Source organism: Engraulis encrasicolus, chromosome 12 (genome assembly GCF_034702125.1).
Source record: "Engraulis encrasicolus isolate BLACKSEA-1 chromosome 12, IST_EnEncr_1.0, whole genome shotgun sequence".
In the NCBI taxonomy this organism is placed as follows: Eukaryota; Metazoa; Chordata; class Actinopteri; order Clupeiformes; family Engraulidae; genus Engraulis; species Engraulis encrasicolus.
In genome coordinates, this window is record NC_085868.1 from 26,768,688 (window position 1) to 26,791,997 (window position 23,310).

Sequence of the window (23,310 nt, forward strand, 5' to 3'; positions counted from 1 at the left end):
AACCTTCAAAATAAACGTCTTTTTTAAATGCTTCTTTAAAAAAAAATGAACTAATGTAGGCCTAGGCCTTCATGATGTTTTCTTTTCTGTCATGTAGGCCTATTTGCTATGAGCATACAATTTGTTAGGATGGAAGGCCTATATTAGTTCAAAATTAAAAATAATCATTAAAAAAGACGATCATTTTGATGGTTGAAGAATTTCATCGTAACAGGGTTGCTGGAGGTGATCAACATGTATTTTCAAATGGGGAGAAATGCTGAGGAAAATAGCCCCCTCTGCTGGGGAGAATTGGAATGATCATTTCACGACCTGACGTCACCAGATGGTGCCGTAAATAATCCCTTCATGTCGTAAAGTACAAGTGTTCTGGCGGTCTGAAAATGGCGGAGTACCTGGCATCCATTTTTGGAACAGAGAAAGACAAGTAAGTGTTTTGAAATAAACACATATAATCAAGACGTTCACATGCAGTACCTACTGAAAACTACAGTATGGAACAAACGTCACGTTTCGATTCAAAGATGAGTTAAAATGATCAAACTGCAAATAACCAGCTGCAGTTAACCCAGCGTTAGCTTTGGTATTGAGGGTATGTGTGACATCAATATTGATGTGAATCACTTACCTCGTAAATATACTATTATTAGTTTTATTTCATAAACTACGAGGACCTCCTGTTAATTTTTTTTAAATTCCGCATATCGTCTTTGAGATGTAGTGCTGCGTTACTGTAGAGTTTATTAAACATGTGGTAACCACCGCAGTGCCCACTGTGTTAGCATTAGCTGTATGCACACGCTGCATGTTTCCCAGTGTTTTTCTTCAACGACACCTCGGCTTTGTTTATGTAGAGATAGCCGCTGTATTAGATAGATGGGAATATGATATTAGCAGGGTGGTTTGGAAATATTCATAGTAATAGCGAATGCATGGGGGAAATATTGAAGATGCGTCTTGTTTGACTTAAACACGCTGTGTTGGGTCCGGTAAACTGAGGTGATTTTGGATAATGTTGTGAATGTTGATGAAATGGCCCATCTGTTCGTGAGGTTTGTGTGGAGCTAAGTTCCCATTATATTTCAGGGTCAATTGTTCTTTCTACTTCAAGATTGGCGCATGCCGCCATGGGGACCGCTGTTCCAGGTTGCATAATAAGCCCACCTTCAGCCAGGTAAAGACCACCCCGCTGAACTCTCGTTCAGAGCCGCCTGTTAAATGTGAAACATGCACAACCGAGGTTGTTTACTTTTGGATGTCTTCTACTGGTGTGTACCACAGGCCTTCCATTGAGCATTTTCAATTGCGTGTTTACTGTGCCTTGTCTTCAACTTGTAGCCTACATTAAGTTGACACCTTAAACATCCTTAACTTCCTTCCCTACTAGTCTTCACATTAGTAGAAGAACATTCTATAGAACTCTATTCTAGGTCATGGGCATGACTATCTTCACCTTGAGTGTTTCATGTGCCCAATGGAAAATTACGTAGCAAACAACACAGTAGCTAACATGGTTTGTTAGTACCGTATTAGCCCGAATATAAGACGATCCTGATTATAAGACGACCCCCCATTTTCAGGCTCATGTTTTGGGGAAAAAAGTTTTTTGAAGACTTAATTTTGATTCACATTGGAAACTTTTCTCAAAATGCAGTTTTTAATTTGTTGGAAAATCTGAGGCTTTTTACAAAGAACAAATTTCACAATATCATTTTCATGGAATTTCCATGATATAAGACCACATATGGCTACTCATGGCTACTTTTCCTTTCTTTACTCACTTCACCTGTCAAGCGCCAATAGGCACCTACAGGCTACAGCCGCCTGGGCCCGCCTGTTTAAAGTGCGACGCAACATAGCCTACACTCAGAGCATTAGTCTGCGCCAGCCAGGCAACCAGTCCAGTAGAGATAGGCAATCTATTGTGCAATGCACAGATTTTGCGAAATGCTTAGTTGACCGCAATATCTAACCAGCAGCCGTCTCGCCAAATCGCCGTTCATTTTATGCATCCAAAGTTTTCCGTTGGACTGTAGAAACCGAACGTGACCAAAGGCAGATTGACGCATTGCACTTGAAACCCATGCGCTGCCTATCAGGACCACGTTGACATTAAAAGTCCGATTGATATTCATTTCGTACCAAGGGTAAAACTCCTAGTGATTTTATATGAACAAGACAATCTCTTGCCCTAACCATTATTCTGTGTTGTTGCATCGTTGCGAGGCATATTGTCAAAGGCACTGCTTGTCAAAGGCGCCGCTTTCTTGTGCACACACAGATGACCATTGATTGGCTGATGACGGCATCCAAAACTTAGGCTACAGGTTGTTCATCAAATCACCCTTCATTTCTTTAGTTTCAAGTGGTGTTGTCGGGTGACCAGAGAGAACAACCAAAGCTTTCCTGATGAGACTGTAAAACCGAACACAAATAAAAGCAGAGCAACGAGCCGCGATTGACTGTTGTGTTTTTCCCCTTGCACTGTCGTCCGCATCGCGTTGACATTGACAGTTGATAGACGTGCGGTGCAACAGTCATAACGAAACAAGCATCTGCAAATTTGATATGGACAAAACAATCTCTTAACCCATCCATTATTGAGTTTTGTGGCATTGTTGTGAAGCATAGGCTAATGGCCGCATTCAGGTTAAGTAAAAAAAAAGAAAGAAAAAGTTTTTTCTCTAGCGCGCGGAAATAAGACGACCCCCCTTTTTAGAGTACTATTTTTATAACAAAAACCATGTCTTATATTCGGGCCAATACGGTAATTAATTATGCTTTCGAGAAATGCACCCCAGAAAAGGAAAGGCACTTAAATGGTGTATATTGTTGTTAGGCTTGTCTAGTAAAGTCTATTGTCGCTAGACTTGCCTAAAGCAGTCGTTTTCAAAGTGGGGGCCGCGAGGTGATGCCAGGGGGGCCGCGGCAGGTATAACAATATTGCGTAATAAAATGGAAAAGTATCCAAAATAAACAATCATGGAATCATTTTCTTCTTTACAATGCTTATATAGGGCCTATGTATTATTCTCTCTGCACCACTTTAATTGAGTTGTGAAACCGGGTGCACAGAAAAAATAGTGTGGTACGGCTCATGTCAGGGGGGCCTTGGCAGGAATCTACTGGTTTATGGGGGGCCTTGTCATGGTAAAGTTTGGGAACCCCTGGCCTAAAGCATGCACCTCTGCTCCCTGTAGTCTCAGAGTATAGTGTTGCTTTCTAAACAGTATCACCACACACCAACAACAGTTGTATTCTACTTAATTTGCTAAAATGTGCCTTTTGTGTTTCAGACTATTGCCCTCTTGAACATATACCGGAACCCACAAAACAACGCCCAGTCAGCAGAAGGATTACGGAGTAAGTTGCCTATGTCTCATCTTCTGTAGAACGACTGAAGAGAACACTACAGTGATTCCCAAATCCCAACCAGGGGTAGGGGTACGCAAACACATCGCAGGGGTGACAGAGCGACAAGAACGAGTGTTGTGGGAAACACTTCTCATACGAAAAACTTGTCTCACATAAGTTTCCGAAAATGTAAAAAAAATATACAGTCATGGCCAAAAGTATTGGCACCCCTTCAATGCTGTTAGAAAATACTCAATTTCTTCCAGAAAATGATTGCAATCGCAAATTCTTTGTTATTAAGATCTTCATTTGTTTTCTTGCAATGAAAAAACACAAAAGAGAATGAAAAAAAGGCAAATGAATGATCATTTTACACAAAACTCCAAAAATGGGCCGGACAAAAGTATTGACACCCTCAGCCTAATACTTGGTAGCACAACCTTTAGACAAAATATCTGCGAACAGCCACTTGCGGTAACCATCAATGAGCTTCCTACAACACTCTGCTGGAATTTTAGACCATCCTTAAGGTGATTTGAAGGGTGCTTTCTCCAAACTATCATTGTGAGATCTCTCCACAGGTTTTCTATGGGATTAGGGGATGGACTCCTACATTATGCTGCAAAATTTGTTGATAGTCTTTAGACGTCATAATTTCATGCACACGGTCAAGCAGTTCAGTGCCAGAGGCAGCAAAGCAACCTCAAAACATCAGGGAACCTCTGCCATGTTTGACTGTACGGACCGTGTTATTTTCTTTGAAGGCCTCATCTTTTTTCCTGCATTCATTTGAATTGACAGGAAAACACTGAGGCGTTCAAAGAAAAGAATATGGTCCGTACAGTCAAACATGGCAGAGGTTCCCTGATGTTTTGAGTTTGCTTTGCTGCCTCTGGCACTGGGCTGCTTGACCATGTGCATGGAATTATGAAGTCTGAAGATTATCAACAAATTTTGCTGCATAATGTAGGAGTCCACCCCCTAATCCCATAGAAAACCTGTGGAGGGGTCTCACAGTGGCAGTTTGGAGAAAGCACCCTTCAAATCTCAAGAAGGATGGTCTAAAATTCCAGCAGAGTGTTGTAGGAAGCTCATTGATGGTTACCACAAGTGGCTGCAGATATTTTGTCGAAAGGTTGTGCTACCAAGTATTAGGCTGAGGGTGCCAATACTTTTCCGGACCATTTTTTTGTGTAAAATGATCATTCATTTGACTTTTTTTCATTCTCTTTTGTGTTTTTTTCATTGCAAGAAAAACAAATGAAGATATTAATAACAAAGCATTTGTGATTGCAATCATTTTCTGGAAGAAATTGAGTATTTTCTAACAGAATTGAAGGGGTGCCAATACTTTTGGCCATGACTGTATATATAATATTTTTTTTATTATTTTAAATTTTTTTTTTTTTTTAAAACGATTTCCTTTGCATTTTCCTCCTGAAGTAAATACATCCTATAGAGAAAACCATGAGTGCTTGAAAGACAGCAGGATCAAAAGCCTAGTCAAGTTTTTGTAGTTAGCTTGGGTTTGGGAGCAATAAAAAACGTTCAGAGAAGTGACAGTTGGGATGAGTTAACTGTCACTCCCCAGGCTTTGTTTTACAGTTGTATGATAATGAGTTAGGCGACAGGTCTTCATTGACACAACAGATGAGACATTGGGCTCCTATCGAAATGAATGTGAATACAGTATAGACATAAATGTGTAATATGTTGTTCAGCCCTTTTACTGGGAGCAATTTTGAAAAACTGGCCCTGTCATGGGTAAAATCTTATGTCATTTCTCAAAATATAAATGGCTGAAATGTAGGCCTATAGTTTCTCCATGTGCCAATGTCATACAGCACTTATTGTTTTGGCGTTTTACATTTACACCGTGTGAATTTTCATTCTAGGTCTAAAATGTATTTTACCCAGGTCTTAAAAAATGTTACCGCCATTCATTTCCGCAGAATTTTAAATATTGCGATTTACTGCGAGGCAAGGAGGCTCATAAGCCTACAATACAAAGACGTTCGATTTCGGCTATGTGCGTTTGTCTGCCAAAGAAGNGACAAGTAAACACTAACGGTAGCATTTTAGCCAATCAGAAGTAGAATGGGGCGGGTCTCCTGAAGAGAATTGAGCTCTGCTTTGCCTCACCTTGGCTACATGCAAACGTTATTTCGTGATCGCAGGATACAGTGAGTCCAATATGTATTTGATCCCTTGCTGATTTTGTTGGTTTGCCTACTAACAAAGACATAATCAGTCTATAAATGTAATGATAATATGTATTACAACATGGAGAGACAGAATATCAAAAAGAAAATCCAGAAATTAACTGAAGAGAATATATATTAATTTATTTCCATTTCATCGAGCAAAATAAGTATTTGATCCCCTGCCAACTGATTACAGTTCCGGGCCCACAGACCAGATGGGCACTTCGGATCAACTTGTCATCTGAATTAAAGACACCTGTACATAACAACATGCATAAAAGACACATTGAATCAGCAGAATCAGTCCATAGTATGAGTGAATCAGTCACACTCCAACCTCACCAGCATGAGAAAGACCAAAGAGCGGTTAAATGATATCAGGGACAAGATTTTAGACCTGAACAAGATTAAATGGCCACAAGAAAGAGACTGGGTATTAATGACCCAGCTGTTGATGCATTTCTTCCAAAATGTGAGGAATACAACATGACTATCCATCAGCCTGTCTGGGGTTCTATACAAGATTTGACCTTTTGTAGGGATTTGATAATCATGAGAACAGAAAGAAATCACCCTAGAGCTATACGGTATGAACTAGGCAATGATATCAAAGCTACTGACCAAAATCACTGAGAAAACTACTGGTAGCACTTAATGCCACAGAGGTTTAAAATCCTGTAGTGCACACATGGTACCTTTACTTCAGAAGGAACCTGTGCAGTCCCACTTGAGGTTTGCCAACGGACATCAGACTGATTTAGGATATGATAAGGAGGTGCTGTAGTCAGATGAAACCAAAATAAAGATGTTTGGCATTATCACAATTCAATGTGTTTTGAAAAAGAGTACTACTGTCTATGATCCCAAGAACACCCTCCTCACCATCATGCATGAAAGTGGTATCATTATGGTTTGAGGGTGTGTGTGTGGCCAAGGCACAGGACAACTTCACATCGTCAACGAATGGATGGAGGGAGACATGTAATGTGCAATCCTGAGTGCAAACGTCCTTCCCTCCACCACTACACTGAAGGGTGGGCCATTTTTGGATCTCCCAACATGACAATAATACACAACATACAGTCAAAGCAATGAAGGAGTGGCTCAATAAGAAGCATATTAAAGTCGTGAAGTGGCCTAGACAGTCTCCAAATATTAACCCTATAGTAATTCTATGGAGAGAACTGAACCTCCCATTTGCCAAGCTACAGCCACAAACTATTAATGTTTTAGAGATAATGTGCAAAGAAAAATGGGCAAAAATATTTTCTACTATATGCACAAACATTGTCATCAACTAAAAGAAGCATCTGACCTCAGTGCTAGACAACTAGGGCTTTGCCACAAAGCACTTTATCTTCTTTAGCTAGAGGGGTCAAATACTTATTTGCCTAAATTAAATACAAATAAATTAAAATATATTATTTTAAGCTATTTTCTGGAATTTATTTTTGATATTCTGTCTCTCCATGTTTGAATACATATTATCATAAATTTATAGACTGATCATGTCTTTATTAGTGGGCAAACCGGCAAAATCAGAAAGGGATCAAATACATATTGGACTCACTGTATATATTAAAAAAATGGCTATTGGTACTATGGGCAGATGCAGTGCTCGCTTCTGGAAACCGTCTGTATGCATCTAGTGGCAAAAACGTTTCATTGGGCGACAAGATCTCGCTTATAGCCGTTGTTGCTGTCCAACAACTTAACCCTAACTGAGAAACAGAGACGGATTCAGCGGATTTCTTACTGTGCCGTAATTATCACCAAATACACCAAATAACGCCCATCCGTCATTTAAAACATTATGCACGCAATACCTCTTCTGTGAATTAGGCTACATTGTCTCTTGACAGCTGCCTAGCAAGGCATAACTTCGCTCGCTTCCCTTCTCGCTTCTCTTGACAACTGTTTCCATATAAACAAAATATAAGCTAAATTAGCTGTGTATCAATCGGGATAATGCAATTGTTTATTCTGATTGCATAAAGCCATGCTCTACTTTTACAAGTTATAGACGTCGCTAGACTTGAAAGTGGCACTTGTTTCTGTAGGCCTATGCATTTGGGACAGTGCCAGGTCCGTTCTAGATGGAACAGCGCGTGCATCGCAACGAACACAAGATTTTCATTACCCTGCGCAGCTCCCTTCGTGTTTAATCTATTCCAGTGTATCAACGGTATTGCTCCAACAGCAACAATATATTTTTTTATAACCTGTTTGGACAAATGGACTAGAAGCCTCCTGCGTGTCTGTTTAGATTTAATCATTAGTGAGGAAACAAATCCCGACATTCAAGGGAATAGCAACTCTTTCTCGCTGTCCCATTTATAGACAAGACCATACAATTTAAGTTCATGAATGGGAAACGTGCTCTGGCACTACAGACTTCTGCTTATGTTCTACCAGTCTGTCATGGCCGGCGTGCTCTTCTATGCTGTGACTTGCTGGGGTGGAAGCATTAGGAAGAGAGATGCGGGACGCCTTGACAGACTGGTGAGGAAGGCAGGGTCAGTGGTGGGCATGGAGCTGGAGACTCTCACCTCAACAGCTGAGAGCAGAGCCCTGAACAGACTGGACTGTATTATGGATAATCAACTACACCCCATACACACCACCTTCAGTAACCAGCTGAGTCTGTTCAGCCACAGACTCCGTGCTCTCACTTGCAGGACAGACAGGCTAAGGAGGTCCTTTGTCCCATGGGCCATTCAACTGTTTAACAGTATACAGAAGGACACTAAGAAGGACATCATTATTGGGGATTGGACTGCCTGAGATGCCAGAGCTGGCCCAGATCGGGAAACCTCTTGGCGTGTGTGTCTGTGTCTGTGTGTCTGTGTGTCTGTGTGTCTGTGTGTTTATTTATGTAGCTACTTGACACCTGAATTTCCCCCTGGGGATCAATAAAGTTTCTCTACTCTACTCTACTAAACCAGGATAAACCCCCTGCAATTTAGGCCCATGTTGAAGGCAGCCACATTACAACAGATCTCACCTTCACTTCTCAAGTCCCCTGAAGTTTTTTTTGTTGTTGTTGTCATATTTCATCTGAGCTGTCCATGCTAAAGGTGTTGAAGGATCACTCCTGCCAATTTTAATATACTGTTGTGGGCCTATTGCTCACGCTACCCTTGACTTGTCAGTAGCCTACCCGGTGATGCTGCATTTTTTTGGCTCAGTCCTTTCCCAGATATGAGCTATGACAATGGGGGCGGATTTTGTTTACACTTTTAAAATAATCTTAACATAGGCCTACTCCAAATATTTTCCCCAAAGGCATCACTGTTTGCTAGTTGTGTGCTGATGTTGCATAACCTTTTGGATGTTTTTGGGAGTCAATGCAAAAAGAAATCTGAAATGTAAACAAATACCTGCCTCCATTACAATGACCAGGATCTCGGAAAAGGCTGGTCACATACTGACAAGTCCAGGGTAGTGTGAGCATTACAACTACATGTTGAAATTGGCTGGAGTTATCCTTTAATAAGTAATGATAATGCCCTCGGGGTTGGTCTAAAATTTAGCTCACAATGGTCTCAAAAGGTCTAAAATTTGACCTACTGAATCCTGCAAGAACCCTGCTTATACTTGTTCAAGTGTCCCCAACATGACCGTCCTTTCTCGAATTGTGCGTGATACTAGAAAGTTTTCCGTCCGGCTCTGGAATTTCTGTTGTTCCCGCGCTGCGTTTCCACTCGTATAGAAAAGTGTCTTGAATTTACAATCAGCAGATTCATTACAAAGCGCAAGTCAAGAGCTGTCACGCAAACTTTGAGCTGTCAGTCATTCATATGTGTGAATGACTCTTACTTGCTAAACTGTGAGTGGATTTGATGAGTGAGATTAACATTAGCATTAATTAATATAGGCCTATTCCTTGTGGAAAAAATACTTCAGTAAGAACCTATTTATTTATAATTTATATCAATATTATAAGCCTATATTATCATAATATCATGTAATATAATATAGCCTAATATAATATAATAGGCCTATAATATGCCTAGTTTGCCTACATGGTAATATGGGCCCCGGGACACTGAACACTGGAAAAAATGGGCCTCTGCGTCAAAAAGGTTAAGAATCCCTGGAGTAGATCATTTACCGTGTATCCATTGTTCTCTATTAATGTGTTATTCCGCTTGTGTTTACCAGGTGCTGTGAGCGATGTGGAAATGCAGGAACATTATGATGAGTTCTTTGAGGTGAGTGAGTGGACCCCGTACAGGCAGAAGAGGTGGAAGAAAATGAAAATGTAAATTACAGAGACGGACAGAAATGGATTGCGATTGTGGGAAATGAAGGGAGAATTAAAGAGGAAGGAGGGTGTCGCCACCAGGTGAGCCAGGTTGAGAATGTGGGGAGATGAAGGGAGAACCTGAGATCGAACATGTGAATACAACACACACACACACACACACACACACACACACACACACACACACACACACACACACACACACACACACACACACACACACACACACACACACACACACACACACACACCAGGGGTGGAACTTTAAAAAAAAATCCCACCACCAGTCACTGTGGCAGGTAGATTCAAAAATCTGCCAGTCACTCTCAATTTTTACCAGTCACCATTTTTACCAGTTCATGTTCAACTGTTCCAAACATTGTAATGCCAAGTAAGATAATTTTCTGATCAATATTTTTGTTTCAGAGGTCATAAATTTGGTTAATGTGATGCCAATAACTTTTTTTTTTATAAACCAATTTGCTTAAACCCTATAATTCAGCATTAACCCGGGCATCTGTAGAAAAATTTCAACTGTCAAGGTGACGAGTGGGTTGACATATTTCACCTTCCAAATTCACCGTCAAGGCCAAATTCACCTAGACTAGGCGAATAGCCGACTGTTGACTCCGTCAATCAGTCTGGCAAAAGCCATGAGGAATCCGTCTCCGTGGACGATGGGAGATGGTCTGATCTTACTCTATCATTTAAATTAATTGAATTTCCAAACTCAAATTAAAACCCATATTGTGCTTTATTAGCATGCCTGTTACGTTATAGCGTCGCAAAAGTGTGAATAAAGTTACCTTAACCAATCAGTAATGGAGCTCGCGTGTGAGTTCTACGTCACCACTCTCAACTGTTTGCTGATTGGCTAAACACTGAGAGAACCGAGCTCGAGGCTTCTGCCAGACGATGTGCAGAGCCAAAATCTTTGGGTGGAGTACAGAGGATGCCATCGCGAGGCTAAAATTCACCCGTCATTGGCAGGTGGACGGGTGCTTATTTCCATCCCTGTCTCACACACACACACACACACACACACACACACACACACACACACACACACACACACACACACACAGCCTCCATGTGTACTGCCTGGGGGTGGTTGCCCTCACATTCTGATTCCGACACGTTGTCTATAGAGCTGTCATGACATTGAATATTAATTTCGCAACGATGAGGAAACAAGACCGTATTTACTTAACTAGGACGATAGGCACTGCTGTGTTTGTGGAAGGATGACGACAGATTGCAAAGTGACCAGTGAAAAAATGTACCCCCTCTCATCACCGCTTTTATCACTTCTCTTACTCTCCTTATTAAATGCTGGTTTATTTAACAGCTTCATAAATCCGATGCAGAAAAATTTAGAAATGTTTTATAGCAGTTTTTTGTAGTGTGATTTCAAGAAAAAGGCCAATAATCCCAAGTTTATTTTGTTGCTGCATGACAATCCCCAATATAGGATAATGTAGAGATGTTCTATAGCATTTATTTTATTCTTTATTTTTTTTGCGTAGTGTGATTTAAATAAAAAAGGCCAATAACCCCAAATTATGTCAAGACTGTCTTACCGACTAAACAAGAATCCCATTTTGAATTTCTCTCTCTTCTTTTTTGCACTCATTCAACAGGAGGTCTTCACGGAAATGGAAGAGAAGTACGGAGAGGTGGAAGAGATGAACGTGTGTGACAACCTTGGCGACCATCTTGTGGGCAACGTTTATGTTAAGGTTGGTATGACAACCATCTAGTGGGCAGTGTAAATGTTCATGAAGAGTATGATGACAAGGAACATGAGTATTCACAATTGCGTGCTAGTTACCTTCTTCCAAACTCCACTGCGTGGAAACTTATTTTTAATAAATTTCACGATGCAGCCTACTAATGTACCCTACTGCAGGTTGCTACTAGAGTGTGTTATTTATCGGTGTAGTTCTATTTCAAGACGAGCTGTGTCACAGCGTTTTTGCATACAGTTGAGGACGATATTATTAGCCCCCCTCCTGAAATTAGACATTTCTCTTGATTTCTCAGTAAGAATGACCATTATTAGCCGCTTCTGTTATTCTGGAAACAAATACACTGATGGAGATAATGTTCAATGAGTTGAATTTGGATTTTTCTATTGTTACGATGAGTTTAAACAAAAAAGGGCAAAAATGACAAGGACAAAATTATTAGCCCCCTGATCATTAATAGTCAATATGGCGCCATTTATGAACCAAAACTGACAACAGGCTCTGATAAGTTGCTACCTAGGTTGGCACATTCCCCACTAGGGATTTTGGCCCATTTCTTCACTGCAAAGTGTTCTAGCTGGTCCAAATCGCATGGATGCTGAGCATAGACATTGACCACAGACTCTCAGTGGGATTGAGGACTGGACTATGAGCAGGTGATTCCAATATCATGGTTTTAGTGTCCTTGAAGAACCTCTGAACTAATCTAAATGTATGCTTTGGGTTACAATGTTGTTGGAAGACCCAGCAATCCAGATTCAGACCCGGACTCCCTGTGTCTGAGGCTGAATAACAGACTAAACTTGATGCCCCACCACTGTGTGTAACTGTGGAAACTGCTTGACCTCATTAGACCAAAGAAGCATTGGACACCTGCCTAGATGATTGTTGTTGACCTGGCCTCGCCTCACCTGGAGTTTTTTCCCCCACCAAGAAAGACAGTTGTTAGGGCTTGTCATCATATTGGGCTTTGGGGCCATCATCACAGAAGAACCCCTTTACTAAAGGCAGTGCATATCAGAGTGTTATTGAGCTTTGCCTGTGAACATTTGAAAGTCAAAAATGAGTTTTGAACATCTCTGCTTTCATCTGATGATATTCAATTGCACCTGCTTTGATGCATGAATTCTGCTTCTGTCAGGTGAAGAAAGGGATAGGCCATGAATCGTTATAAGATGGTTTCCACAATTAAACATGGTGGTGGATGCATCATTCTGTGGCAGCCTCAGCCACAGGAAACCTTGTTTGGGGGTACGGCACCATAAAAACTGAAAATTATGATAGAATGTGGAAAGTGACCTTGCAAAAATATGCTCATAGAGGGAGCTAAGATCTTCACTGGATCTTTCAATAACATAATAACCCAAAACTTGCATCCAAAATAGTTCAAATGTTCTTCAAGGATACTAAAACCATGGTCATGGAGTGGTTCAGCCCTCAATCCTTTAGATAGTATTTGAAGAGTGCTGAAAATGAATGTCCATCCTCAACATCCATGCCATTTGGACCAGCTTAACTATTTGCAATGAAAAAAATGGGCCAAAATCCCTGGTAGGACATGTGCCAACATAGTTAACAACTAATCAAAGTGCCTGGTGTCAATTTTTATTCATAAATGGCACTGTATTGACTATTAATGATAAGGGGGCTAATAATTTTGTCCTTGCCATTTTTACACTTTTTTGTTTAAACTCCAAATTTAACTTATTGGATACTATCTCCATGGTGTATTCGTTTCCAGAATAACATACATTTATTAATAATGATCATTCTCAATTATCAATGAAGAGATATGTCTAATTTCAGGAGGGGGGCTAATAATATCGTCCTCAACTGTACATAACTTTAGCCATGTGCAGGGAAGCCCAGAACGTTTGTCAAATGGAATAGATGAGAACCCACGCGGCGTGCCCTCTCGAGGTTTTGCAATGGATTTTAGCCTGAGTTAGCAAATTACCCGACACTATACGAATGTTCCTTTAGCACATAGCGAGACCTTTTTAATTCATCAATGGAAACAATTGCGGTGAAGCCATGAAGACGTGGGCTGACATGGAATCGCTTGTGCTCCCTCTTGACAGTGGGCTAATCAGAAGTGTAGCCTACAATCTTGTGTGGCTACTTCACAAGACATCTCCATCGTGGGGAGATTAAACATCTTGAGTTGAATTTCTGTTAAACATGAAATGGTAAACTGTCGCAATTGCTGAACGGTTTGTTGCTTTCACGTTACTCCGGAGGGAGAACCAATGCCTCACGACTCCGTTGTAGAAACTTGGGTCACAGAAATAAATTTAGGCAATCAGGCACTTACTTGAACTCATCTGCAGAAAACAATAGTAGGGCTTAGATCACAAGTTTTTTATTCCATTGCGTTTTTTTTCGTAGCTATAAAATTCACTCTGCATGAGGCTTGTGTTGACAACCTCGGTCTGTTCAGTCCTGCTACCTGCGCACAGTGCACAGTCCGCTGCTACTAAGGATTTTACGGTAATGTTTCAGTTTATTTCAATGCCAAGCACCGTAATGATGACAATAGCAGCGGCTTCAAAAATACACAAGTAGAGGATTCCTTGGCATCACGATGTTTGCGTCCATCGTGATGCCAGCTGTCCATCACAGATGGACGATGATGTCGTCTATCGGCACAACCCTATTACCTTCATAAAATGCAACTGCAACGGCCAGATCTACTAGTGATGACCAAAATTTACTCAAAAGCTGTTGCTTTAATGACATTGGAAAATGAGCAAGTCTTCCAAGAAAAAAATGTTTTTCAAATGTGTTGTGGTTTCCAATCGATGTGTCAATCACCAGGCCATGTGAATATGGGGTAAAATGGGATTAAGTTAGGAGACAATTCATTCAATAGGCAAATACACTGGCATAGTTTGTTGATGGAGACTTTTATTAACTCGACTCAGGTTAGGGACATTGTAGAAGCAAGTTCAACGTACAAGTTTCCAATGCAATACATCTTAGACTTGAAACATTTCAACAAGACAACAAGTTTTTGTAAAACCAAAGTTTTTTTCCGGAACCAGAGTTTTTCTGGAGGCTAAGTCTTTTAAATAAACTAAGTCCCATAAAAAGACATAACAGTCGAGAATTACTTACTGCAAAGCCAGATAGCGAACCACGAAGTTGATCAACTGAGGAGATGCGTCAGGTTGTCTCTGGGACTCCGTTGGCAAATGTCCTCTCGAGCTCTGGACTGGCCGTCTTTTATGCTCCCAGGTCTGGGGCATCTTGTACACCCGACCAATCCCTGTCCTTTGTCCACCTGGATTGACCACCTCTCGGCCAATCAAATCTGATGACGTTATGAGATGTCAGGGAATTTTACAATCGTGGATTTATTGACGGGAGTTTTCCAAATAGAATATCTTTAAAGAGCTTTTTGGGTTTTTAATTAGTTTTGAACATTGACATCATGTGCTCTCTCACGGGAAATTTTGCTAGGTGCTAAATCATTTTCTTCATTAAAACTGGGAGCTGGTATCAGACCTGTCACCTAGACTTCGTTATCTATAACTTATGTCCAGACCTAACGAAGTTGCAATATGTACCTAACGTTTGATCCTACATAGACAGGGAAACTCCCGTTTTGTTGTTTTGGAGCCACCGTAGCCCCTTCTCCTAACGCGGGCACACGGATGCACACAAGCAAGGCAGTTTCGGTTTAACAACACCTGTTGCTGTCATGAAGATACTTTATGGTACGGTAGGACCATAGGCCACTATCAAAAGCAGTTTTAATTGCTAAAGTCGTATTTCTATAGCTGTCACCCTTCTGAACATCTAAGGGGTCCTAGGCACCCAGGCATCTTTACTCCCTAATCTTCTAGGTCGTCGCGCCCCTGGTCTCTTAAGGGTGGTTTATGCCTTGAGATCAGCGTCCCTGCGTCGTGATGCAGTGAGTCGCGCAGTTAACGGAGTGAAGCCCCCCCCATCACGCAGGTACTCTGGGGCACCTCCCCAAAATTGTGTCTCGACGCAGGGAGTGATGCAGACAGCGACGGCGTGAAGGGCGAAAATAGGTCTCTGATTGGTCCTCTCGACCAACCTGCGCTGTCCTCGAGTCGAGAACAAGCTACTTCCTTGTTCTAACCTTCGTCTGTCTACGGACTGTGAGCTCTTCATTAAATAAGTTGCCCGTGCTTTGTCTTTTTATTTATTTACACGAACCAAAGACAACACGTGCGCTTGCAAGTTACGACGCTGAAGTTATTTGGACAGTGTTTCCGAGGTCGAGGAAACATTCCGCTTCGTCCTCGACAAATGAGCCACTTCTTTGTTCTAACCTACCACGGTGGCTGCCAGTGCGATCAAACATGCACGTGATATAAAGATTTAATGTTTCATTTTCATTGTCGTCGAGTCTGACGCTAAAAAACAACCGACACGTCTAGGTTACTCTTTGTATTGAAGGCAGTTTGAGCGTGGAATGACATCGCGCAGACCACGCTTCAAAACAGGGCATAAATCAAAATTAACTGCATCATGGCTTCGACAAGCTCACTCCGTGACACTAAAAGGAAGTATAACCCGCCCTTTACAGTGGGAACTTCCCAGCGACAGTCTGGCCTCACTTGGACTTTCAGTCAGTCACATTGTATGTGGAGAGGGACTCTCTATTACATGGGTGCTCAACTAGAAACTGAAAAGGTCTACTCGCCAAATTTCGTATGTTTCCAGGGTCCAAAAAAGTCGCTACGGACCGATGCAGAAAATAGCCTCACTCGCTGGCCGCACTGGCCTCTTGCTCACTCACTGAGTTGTCATAGTGATGATACTTTTATTTGTCATAAGACTGGCTTCGCTGAAATACACCTACAGATCGCATGGCAGCGAAATCTCATGTATAATTTATACATATTAAGTACAGATGGATTTTGTCTTGGTCCGGATGACATTGCGTTTGGGTCCGCATCCGGACCTGGGTCCGCCAGTTGAGCACCCCTGCTCTATTTTTATATGGTCATATCTAGGGATAACCACCTTTATCTTTTTCATAAATAGAGCTTTAATAAGAACCAATTTAACGCCAACCTAATGTACTAATTAATATGTTTTTCTTCTCTTTACTTTAAGGCATAGGCTTGTAAGTTAAGACACACACACACACACACACACACACACACACACACACACACACACACACACACACACACACACACACACACACACACACACACATGCCCACATACAAGCCTCCCCGTCAAAGCAGTGATGTATACCTGCATTTGGCAGACTGCCCAGATTTGGCCTCTGTCAGGTGCAGCTACTAACACACACATTTTCTTCCTTTTCTCCCTAAGTTCTGCTCTGGTCAAAGTGACCCAAGAAAGACCAGGCCCTGGCACTTGGCAGACTGCCCAGACTTTGTTCTTCTGTCAGGCGCAGCTGCCCTCACTAACACACACACACACACACACACACACACACACACACACACACACACACACACACACACACACACACACACACACACTCTGGTTTCTGTGTCTCTGTTCAACATAAGAGAATTAAAGTACTGAAATTAAGAAATGAAACATGCAAATATAATAGAAATAAAAGTATATAAAGTAATAATAGTAATATAACTATAATGCAAGCAGTATAATATACGGTTCGTTTGGGTGCAAGCACTAACTAGAGGTGCTCCGATAGCCCGGCTGCCGATCATGACCGGCCGATAATGGCTAAAAATAGCCTGATCGGTGATCGGAAAAACATGCCGATCAAAAAACCGATCGAGAGATAATAAATTCCTCACGCAACCATTTGCCTTTACACCTGGCGCTGCATGTAGGCGCTGGCTCTGCACAGCTGCAACTGCACCAAAAGAAGGCATCTTTGCTTGTCTATAACTTTTCGCCATTCCCCCCTTCATTTCCACCATTCATAACCATATCTGCATCAACAATGATCTGATTTTCCGATCCATGCGCCGTTTACCTGAGTGACAATGTAATTAATTTGCGATTGAGTACCCGCCAGTGAGCCATGTTAGGCCCTACGTTATAACCTGTGTAGTTGCCTTGGTCAGCACGCGACAACTTCACGTTGTCAGCACAAACATGTCAATTATTGTTTTCAAAGTTGTAATTGGCAGTCAGTCGATTAGTTTGATAGTCGCTGAAACACCAAACGGCGACAGATGTGGTTAAAACTTGATAGAGAGATTCAGAACGGTAGTGGAGCACTGCAACTGTGGACGGTGACAGAGAGGGGAGGGGCTCTCCTCACGAGGCTGCTCATTTAAAGCGACAGGTTGTTTTTTTCTCGTATGTGGAAGACTATTTGATGTAATGTTTCAGTTTCAATTCAATCTTAAATAGTTGTTATTCTATGCAATAACTTATACATTGATTAATACTGTAGACTGTATTACCAACACTAGTCTGAAAGATAATAATAATAATAATAATAATAATAATAATAATAATAGCCTAATAATAGACATGTGCAAATTAAGATTGATTGGTTTATGGGCAGAAATGGTATTCAATAAGGATAATTAATAGGCTATTAAAAAAATAGGAAATCATTTTTGTGATCGGCAATGATCGGTAATCGGCAGATAAAGATTTTTGGTGATCGGTATCGGTGATCGGACCCAAAAAATGGTGATCGGAGCACCTCTAGCACTAACTATTCTGTCACTCTATATACCAGATTTCTTCCACAAATGACCATGATAATCTCACTCACTGACGTACAGTAACCATGTAGACCTGTATATCAAGAGAGCAGAGCTTCCACACCATAATACTAATGTCCCAGTACACTGCGAAATGTGTTCATGTGTTCCTCAATCCTGTCGTCTTCCACCCTGTAGTTCCGGCGAGAGGAAGACGCCGAGAAGGCCGTCATGGACCTGAACAACCGCTGGTTCAACGCGCAGCCCATCCACGCTGAGCTCTCCCCCGTCACCGACTTCAGGGAAGCCTGCTGTCGACAGTATGAAATGGGGTCAGTAAACCAACCTGCCTTTGCCTGCCACCTGTTATCATTCCCACCTGTTATCATTCCCACCCTACCTTTTAATGTCAATCTTCCCTGTCGACTGGCAAAGTTTTGAAGCAAATATTGGAATTAGCCGTTTTCTGGTGTAGTTGATCTTGTTGGCCATATAAATGGTAATATAAGGAGGCCAGAGTAATAAAATGACCTGGTCGCACAATGTGTAGGCACAAAGTCACCATAACCCACTCATATACTCGCACTTCAACACGGCCTCCAAGCCTACCTCCTTCTCAAGCCTGAGGGCTTTGAGTTTTCAAATGAATAAACCAGTTGTCCTCCTACTTTGAAAGAGTAAGAATACAGTTATGATTGAAGGTTGATGTTAAGTTAGTCTGCTGAAGATAAACGTTTAACCATTTTCTGAATAGGAGTGGTTAACTTTATTGACACGTGTCATGACATTCACAAGCTGGCGATCCATAGCTTATTAAAAAAAATAACCTGAGTCTTGTGTATCTGTGTTTGTGTGGTCCATCAGGGAATGCACCAGAGGAGGCTTCTGTAACTTCATGCACCTGAAGCCCATCTCTCGTGAGCTGCGCAGGGAACTGTATGGACGCCGCAGGAAACGGTGAGGGTGGAAACATCACTCTGAACACACACACACACACACACACACACACACACACACACACACACACACACACACACACACAAGCGCATGCATCTCACAGCGTTCCCGCAGGGTCTAAAAAAGTCTAAAAAACAGCCAGATTTTCATCCAAGGTCTAACATTTATTTTACCCAGGTCTAAAAAATGTTACCGCCATTCATTTCCGCAGAATTTTAAATATTGCGATGGACTGTGAGGCAAAGTAGCCTGATACAAATACCAGAGTTCCCGCTGGGGGGGGGAGAAAGTCTAAAATTCAGAAACTGAGATTTTAGGCCTTAAAAAGTTTTTTAAAAAACCAGCCAGATTTTCATCCAAGGTTTAAAATTTATTTTACTATAAATTCTAAAATGTTTTGTTGGGCGACGAGATCCCGCTTATAGCCGTTGTTGCTGTGCAACAACTTTACTTTTTGTGGTTTACTTACCGGGAGAAAGACCATTTCAGCGGATAGGCTATCGCTTCTTACGGTGCCGTAATTATCACAAAATACGACAACAGACGCCCATCCGTCATTTAAAAATCCCTGCACGCGAGACCTCCTGTGAAGTACTTGTCTCGTGTCAGCTGCATCTAGGTAAAGCATTTTCGCTCGCTTCCCTTCTCGCTTCTCTTGACAGCTGTTGGGTAAACAAAATTGCCTAAGGCAGATGTAGCTGGGAATTTTTTCAGGAAATTGGCTGTATATTAACCGGAATAAAGCAATTGTTTATTCTGATTGCATTAATGCCATGCTCTAAGCTACTTTTGCACGTTTTAAAATTCGCTGGATTTCAAAGTGACACTTTGTTATGGTTCTGTATGCTTTTCAGGGACAGCGTCAAGGTTCTAGATTGAACAGTGCATAGCAACGAACCAAACATTTTCTGCCACATTCCATCATATACCCTGCGCAGCTCGTTGCCTACGTGCTCCAATCTATTTCAGTGTCCTACCAACATCATTGATCCAACAGCCACGATAATTTTAACCCCTTTGGCCGAATGGACTAGTAGGCTACTGCTTGTCTCTGAAGATTCAATCATTGACCAGTCATGAAACAATTAGCCCTTTTCGACTAGCCCTGTTAGGACGGGGCTCTGCACTGCTGGGGCGTGGTTTTGATTTTTTTTTTTGCATTTACTCCACCGATACGCACCCATCATCAGCTCAAACAGGGCCGATACAGGAGCGCATATAGAATCACCACAGACGTGGTTCTAGGCGTGCGGAGCCTAGTTCCACTAGGCTAGATGTTGCCCTGTGTTAGGATTTACCGGGATGTGCAAACATCTATCCCCACCCACGCACTTTTAAAAAATCAACATGGCTTTTCTGTCAACAGTTTTTACAGTAGACTACACATAGAAAATTGGTCAAGCAATTATCATGTTCTTTAAAGTAACTCCAGTCCTTGGCCAAGGAGTTGTCAAGGAATTGTTTGTTTCGGATATTGACCGATTAAAAAAAAATATGTAGGCCTTTTTTTCCTCTTTTTTTTAAAGACTATTTCCATGTGGGAAGCTCCACCTTCTCCTCGTGAGAAGCCGTTTTTTACGGGAGAAATAGGCCTACAGTATGAACACGCACCATGCAAAAAAGTCACAGGGCACACTAATCTGGCTAGCATTAAATTAAATCCTTTTCATTGCATATCTTTTCATATGGGAGGTCTCCGTAGCGTAGGACGGGTTGCTTTTCTTCTGTGTTCATAAACTTATTTAGGTCATTTTTTTCTGCCCGTGTATGGGTTTACATTTGCTTCTACATTCGCGAGCCTCTATAGTCTTACGCTTTAGTAGGCTATGGCAACAGAGCATGAAAACGGCAAGGATTACTTTTGAAGTAGTTTGTTGGATGCGCCGCAACAGAAGGGAAACGCGACCATATGCAACTGAATACGCAGACAGGGCTGATTTCATAGCGCATTAGAAGTGTGCACGCTGTGAAGGTAAACATCTTACAGAATGTAGTTTTAGACTGTTATCCATTTGCTCCATGGTTTGCGAATGCACTTTACGGAGGGAATTGGCTACAAATACCATGACTAAAATCTACGCTCTACAGTCCAACCTCAATATCCAATTGCCTACAATTCACAAGACTATAGTATAGAGTAATGAGGAGCCTAACTGGTTTTGATGAGGACTTCCCTGTGTTATTTACCATGGCGTGCACCTGGACATGCAGGCAAGAGGAGCGTTACTTTCATTAGATTTCACGTGGCCTTAGATGAAGCACACTGAGAAATTATGATAAACGTCCCCAGAAAGTAGCCTACTTTTTCGACGATGGGACTAATGTTCATTTAATTGCTTCCTGGTTTGCGAATGCACTTCAGGAAGAGGGAAGGCTATACTACGGCTAAAATCTGGCCTACAGTCCAACTTCAATATACAATTGAATTCACAAGACGACTTGCAAAGTGAGTAATGAGTATAACTGTTATCGTTTAAGATTAGGACTCTTTTGCTTCTGTTATCCACCATGCCGTGTAAGCACGGTGTTGTCGCGGCTACGTGCAGCAGCTGATCATAGGCCTACCTGGCCCAGTTCTAGTCCCTGTTGTATCGAAATGCGTGCCAGACAGCACCATCGACCCCCCACCCCCGTCAACTTTCATGAATATTTATGATGCCTAGTTGTGTAAGAACAGTCACAAGTCACACAAAATGTCACACAGAATGTCACACAGAATGTCACAGAACAATAGGTAAGCGTCTTATGACATTCAAGGGAATAGCAATGACTGACTATTTCTCGCTGTCCCATTCATAGACAAGTACAAGTTTATAATGGACAACGTGTGCACTAGGAAATGTGTTAAATATCACTTGAACATGCACACGTACACAACGTGTGCACTAGGAAATGTGTTAAATATCACTTGAACATGCACACGTATCTCAACACTCAACTCCGAAGGAAACCTTGAGCATTTTAATATCAGCACACACATCTCGACTTTGACTGATTCCCGGTCTCCGGGAGAGCTCAATTGCAGAGAGCTCAATTGCAACAGCCACGGGCTCACAAATGGCTAATCAGTCACAGTCGAGATGTCTGTGAGCACCTTTTACACATAGTTTGTCATACAGCTTGAAGAAAAGGATAATTTTCCACTCTGTATGCGGTCTCATGGCCCCAACACAACCTGATTGGGTCAAGAAAGGTTTTGTGACCCATCCTTGCACTTCTGAAACTTTTTTGTTTCTGTGCACCTGATTTCTACATCTAAATCGCAATAAAACTATTCTCCTGTGTCTGTGGTGTTTGTTTGTATATGGATTCATTTCTGGATTTCATTTTCCTGACTGGTTGTTTGTGTGACCTGTCTTTTAGGCACCGTTCCCGCTCGCGCTCCCGTGAACGCCGCTCTCGTTCTCGTGAGCGTGGTGGTGGTGGTGGTGGCGGCGGCGGCGGTGGTGGTGGTGGCGGCGGTGGTGGTGGTGGGGGTCGCCGTGACCGCGAGAGGAGGAGGTCGAGGGACCGGGAACGTTCTGGAAGGTTCTGAAGGTTCTGGATGGTTGTAAAGCAGCAGATTCTCAACAGCAGCAGCAGCCGCCGCCACATCACATCCTTGTCCGTCATCGTCCCCAGACCCTCGCCGCTCCCCGCCGCTTTGAACCAGACGACCCTCCCGAACAACCCCCAAACCCCATTTCAAATGTTGGACTTGATTTTTTGTTTGTTTTGTTTTGTTTTGTTTTTTTTTGTTTTTTTTGTGCCCTCTTCCCATCATAATGTGCTTTTAACATTTTTTTTAAAAGATGCAACAACTCTCAAGATGTTTTGATTTCTCAATAAATGACTTTGTAGTTATTTCAGCCTGGGTCTTATGGTATTTTGCTGTGCAGCATCAGTAGTCCACTCCCCCCCGTGTAATTGTTTATTATTCTCCAATAAGCCATTAACAATGAAAGCCTCAAGATGCAGTGGTTACATCATGTTACACATCATGTTACACAGGTTACATCATGAACACATCTACTGTACATGAAAGACTGTGTTGCTCTCAAGAACCCATCAACACAAATGTACATATGCGCCATAGAGATTACATCTCTCACCTGTTCCCATTCTGCAATATCCTGTTTTTTTATAGCCAAATAA

At 41.8% G+C, this 23,310-nt stretch overlaps 1 protein-coding gene across 2 annotated transcripts; it reads left to right on the forward strand.

Moving 5' to 3' along the window:
• Positions 1 to 341: 341 nt before the first annotated feature.
• u2af1 (U2 small nuclear RNA auxiliary factor 1) lies at positions 342 to 23,024 on the forward strand. Of its 2 annotated transcripts, none has more exons than XM_063211850.1 (8): positions 342 to 427; positions 1,087 to 1,174; positions 3,297 to 3,363; positions 9,723 to 9,772; positions 11,466 to 11,564; positions 18,418 to 18,551; positions 19,084 to 19,176; positions 22,540 to 23,024. In XM_063211850.1, exons 1-8 carry the CDS (start codon positions 384 to 386, stop codon positions 22,709 to 22,711), a joined length of 747 nt encoding a protein of 248 aa, XP_063067920.1. In that variant the 5' UTR covers positions 342 to 383; the 3' UTR covers positions 22,712 to 23,024. The 2 variants fall into 2 exon arrangements, with proteins under 2 accessions (XP_063067920.1, XP_063067921.1); XM_063211851.1 differs by having other exon boundaries at positions 373 to 427; positions 1,112 to 1,174.
• Positions 23,025 to 23,310: the final 286 nt, after the last annotated feature.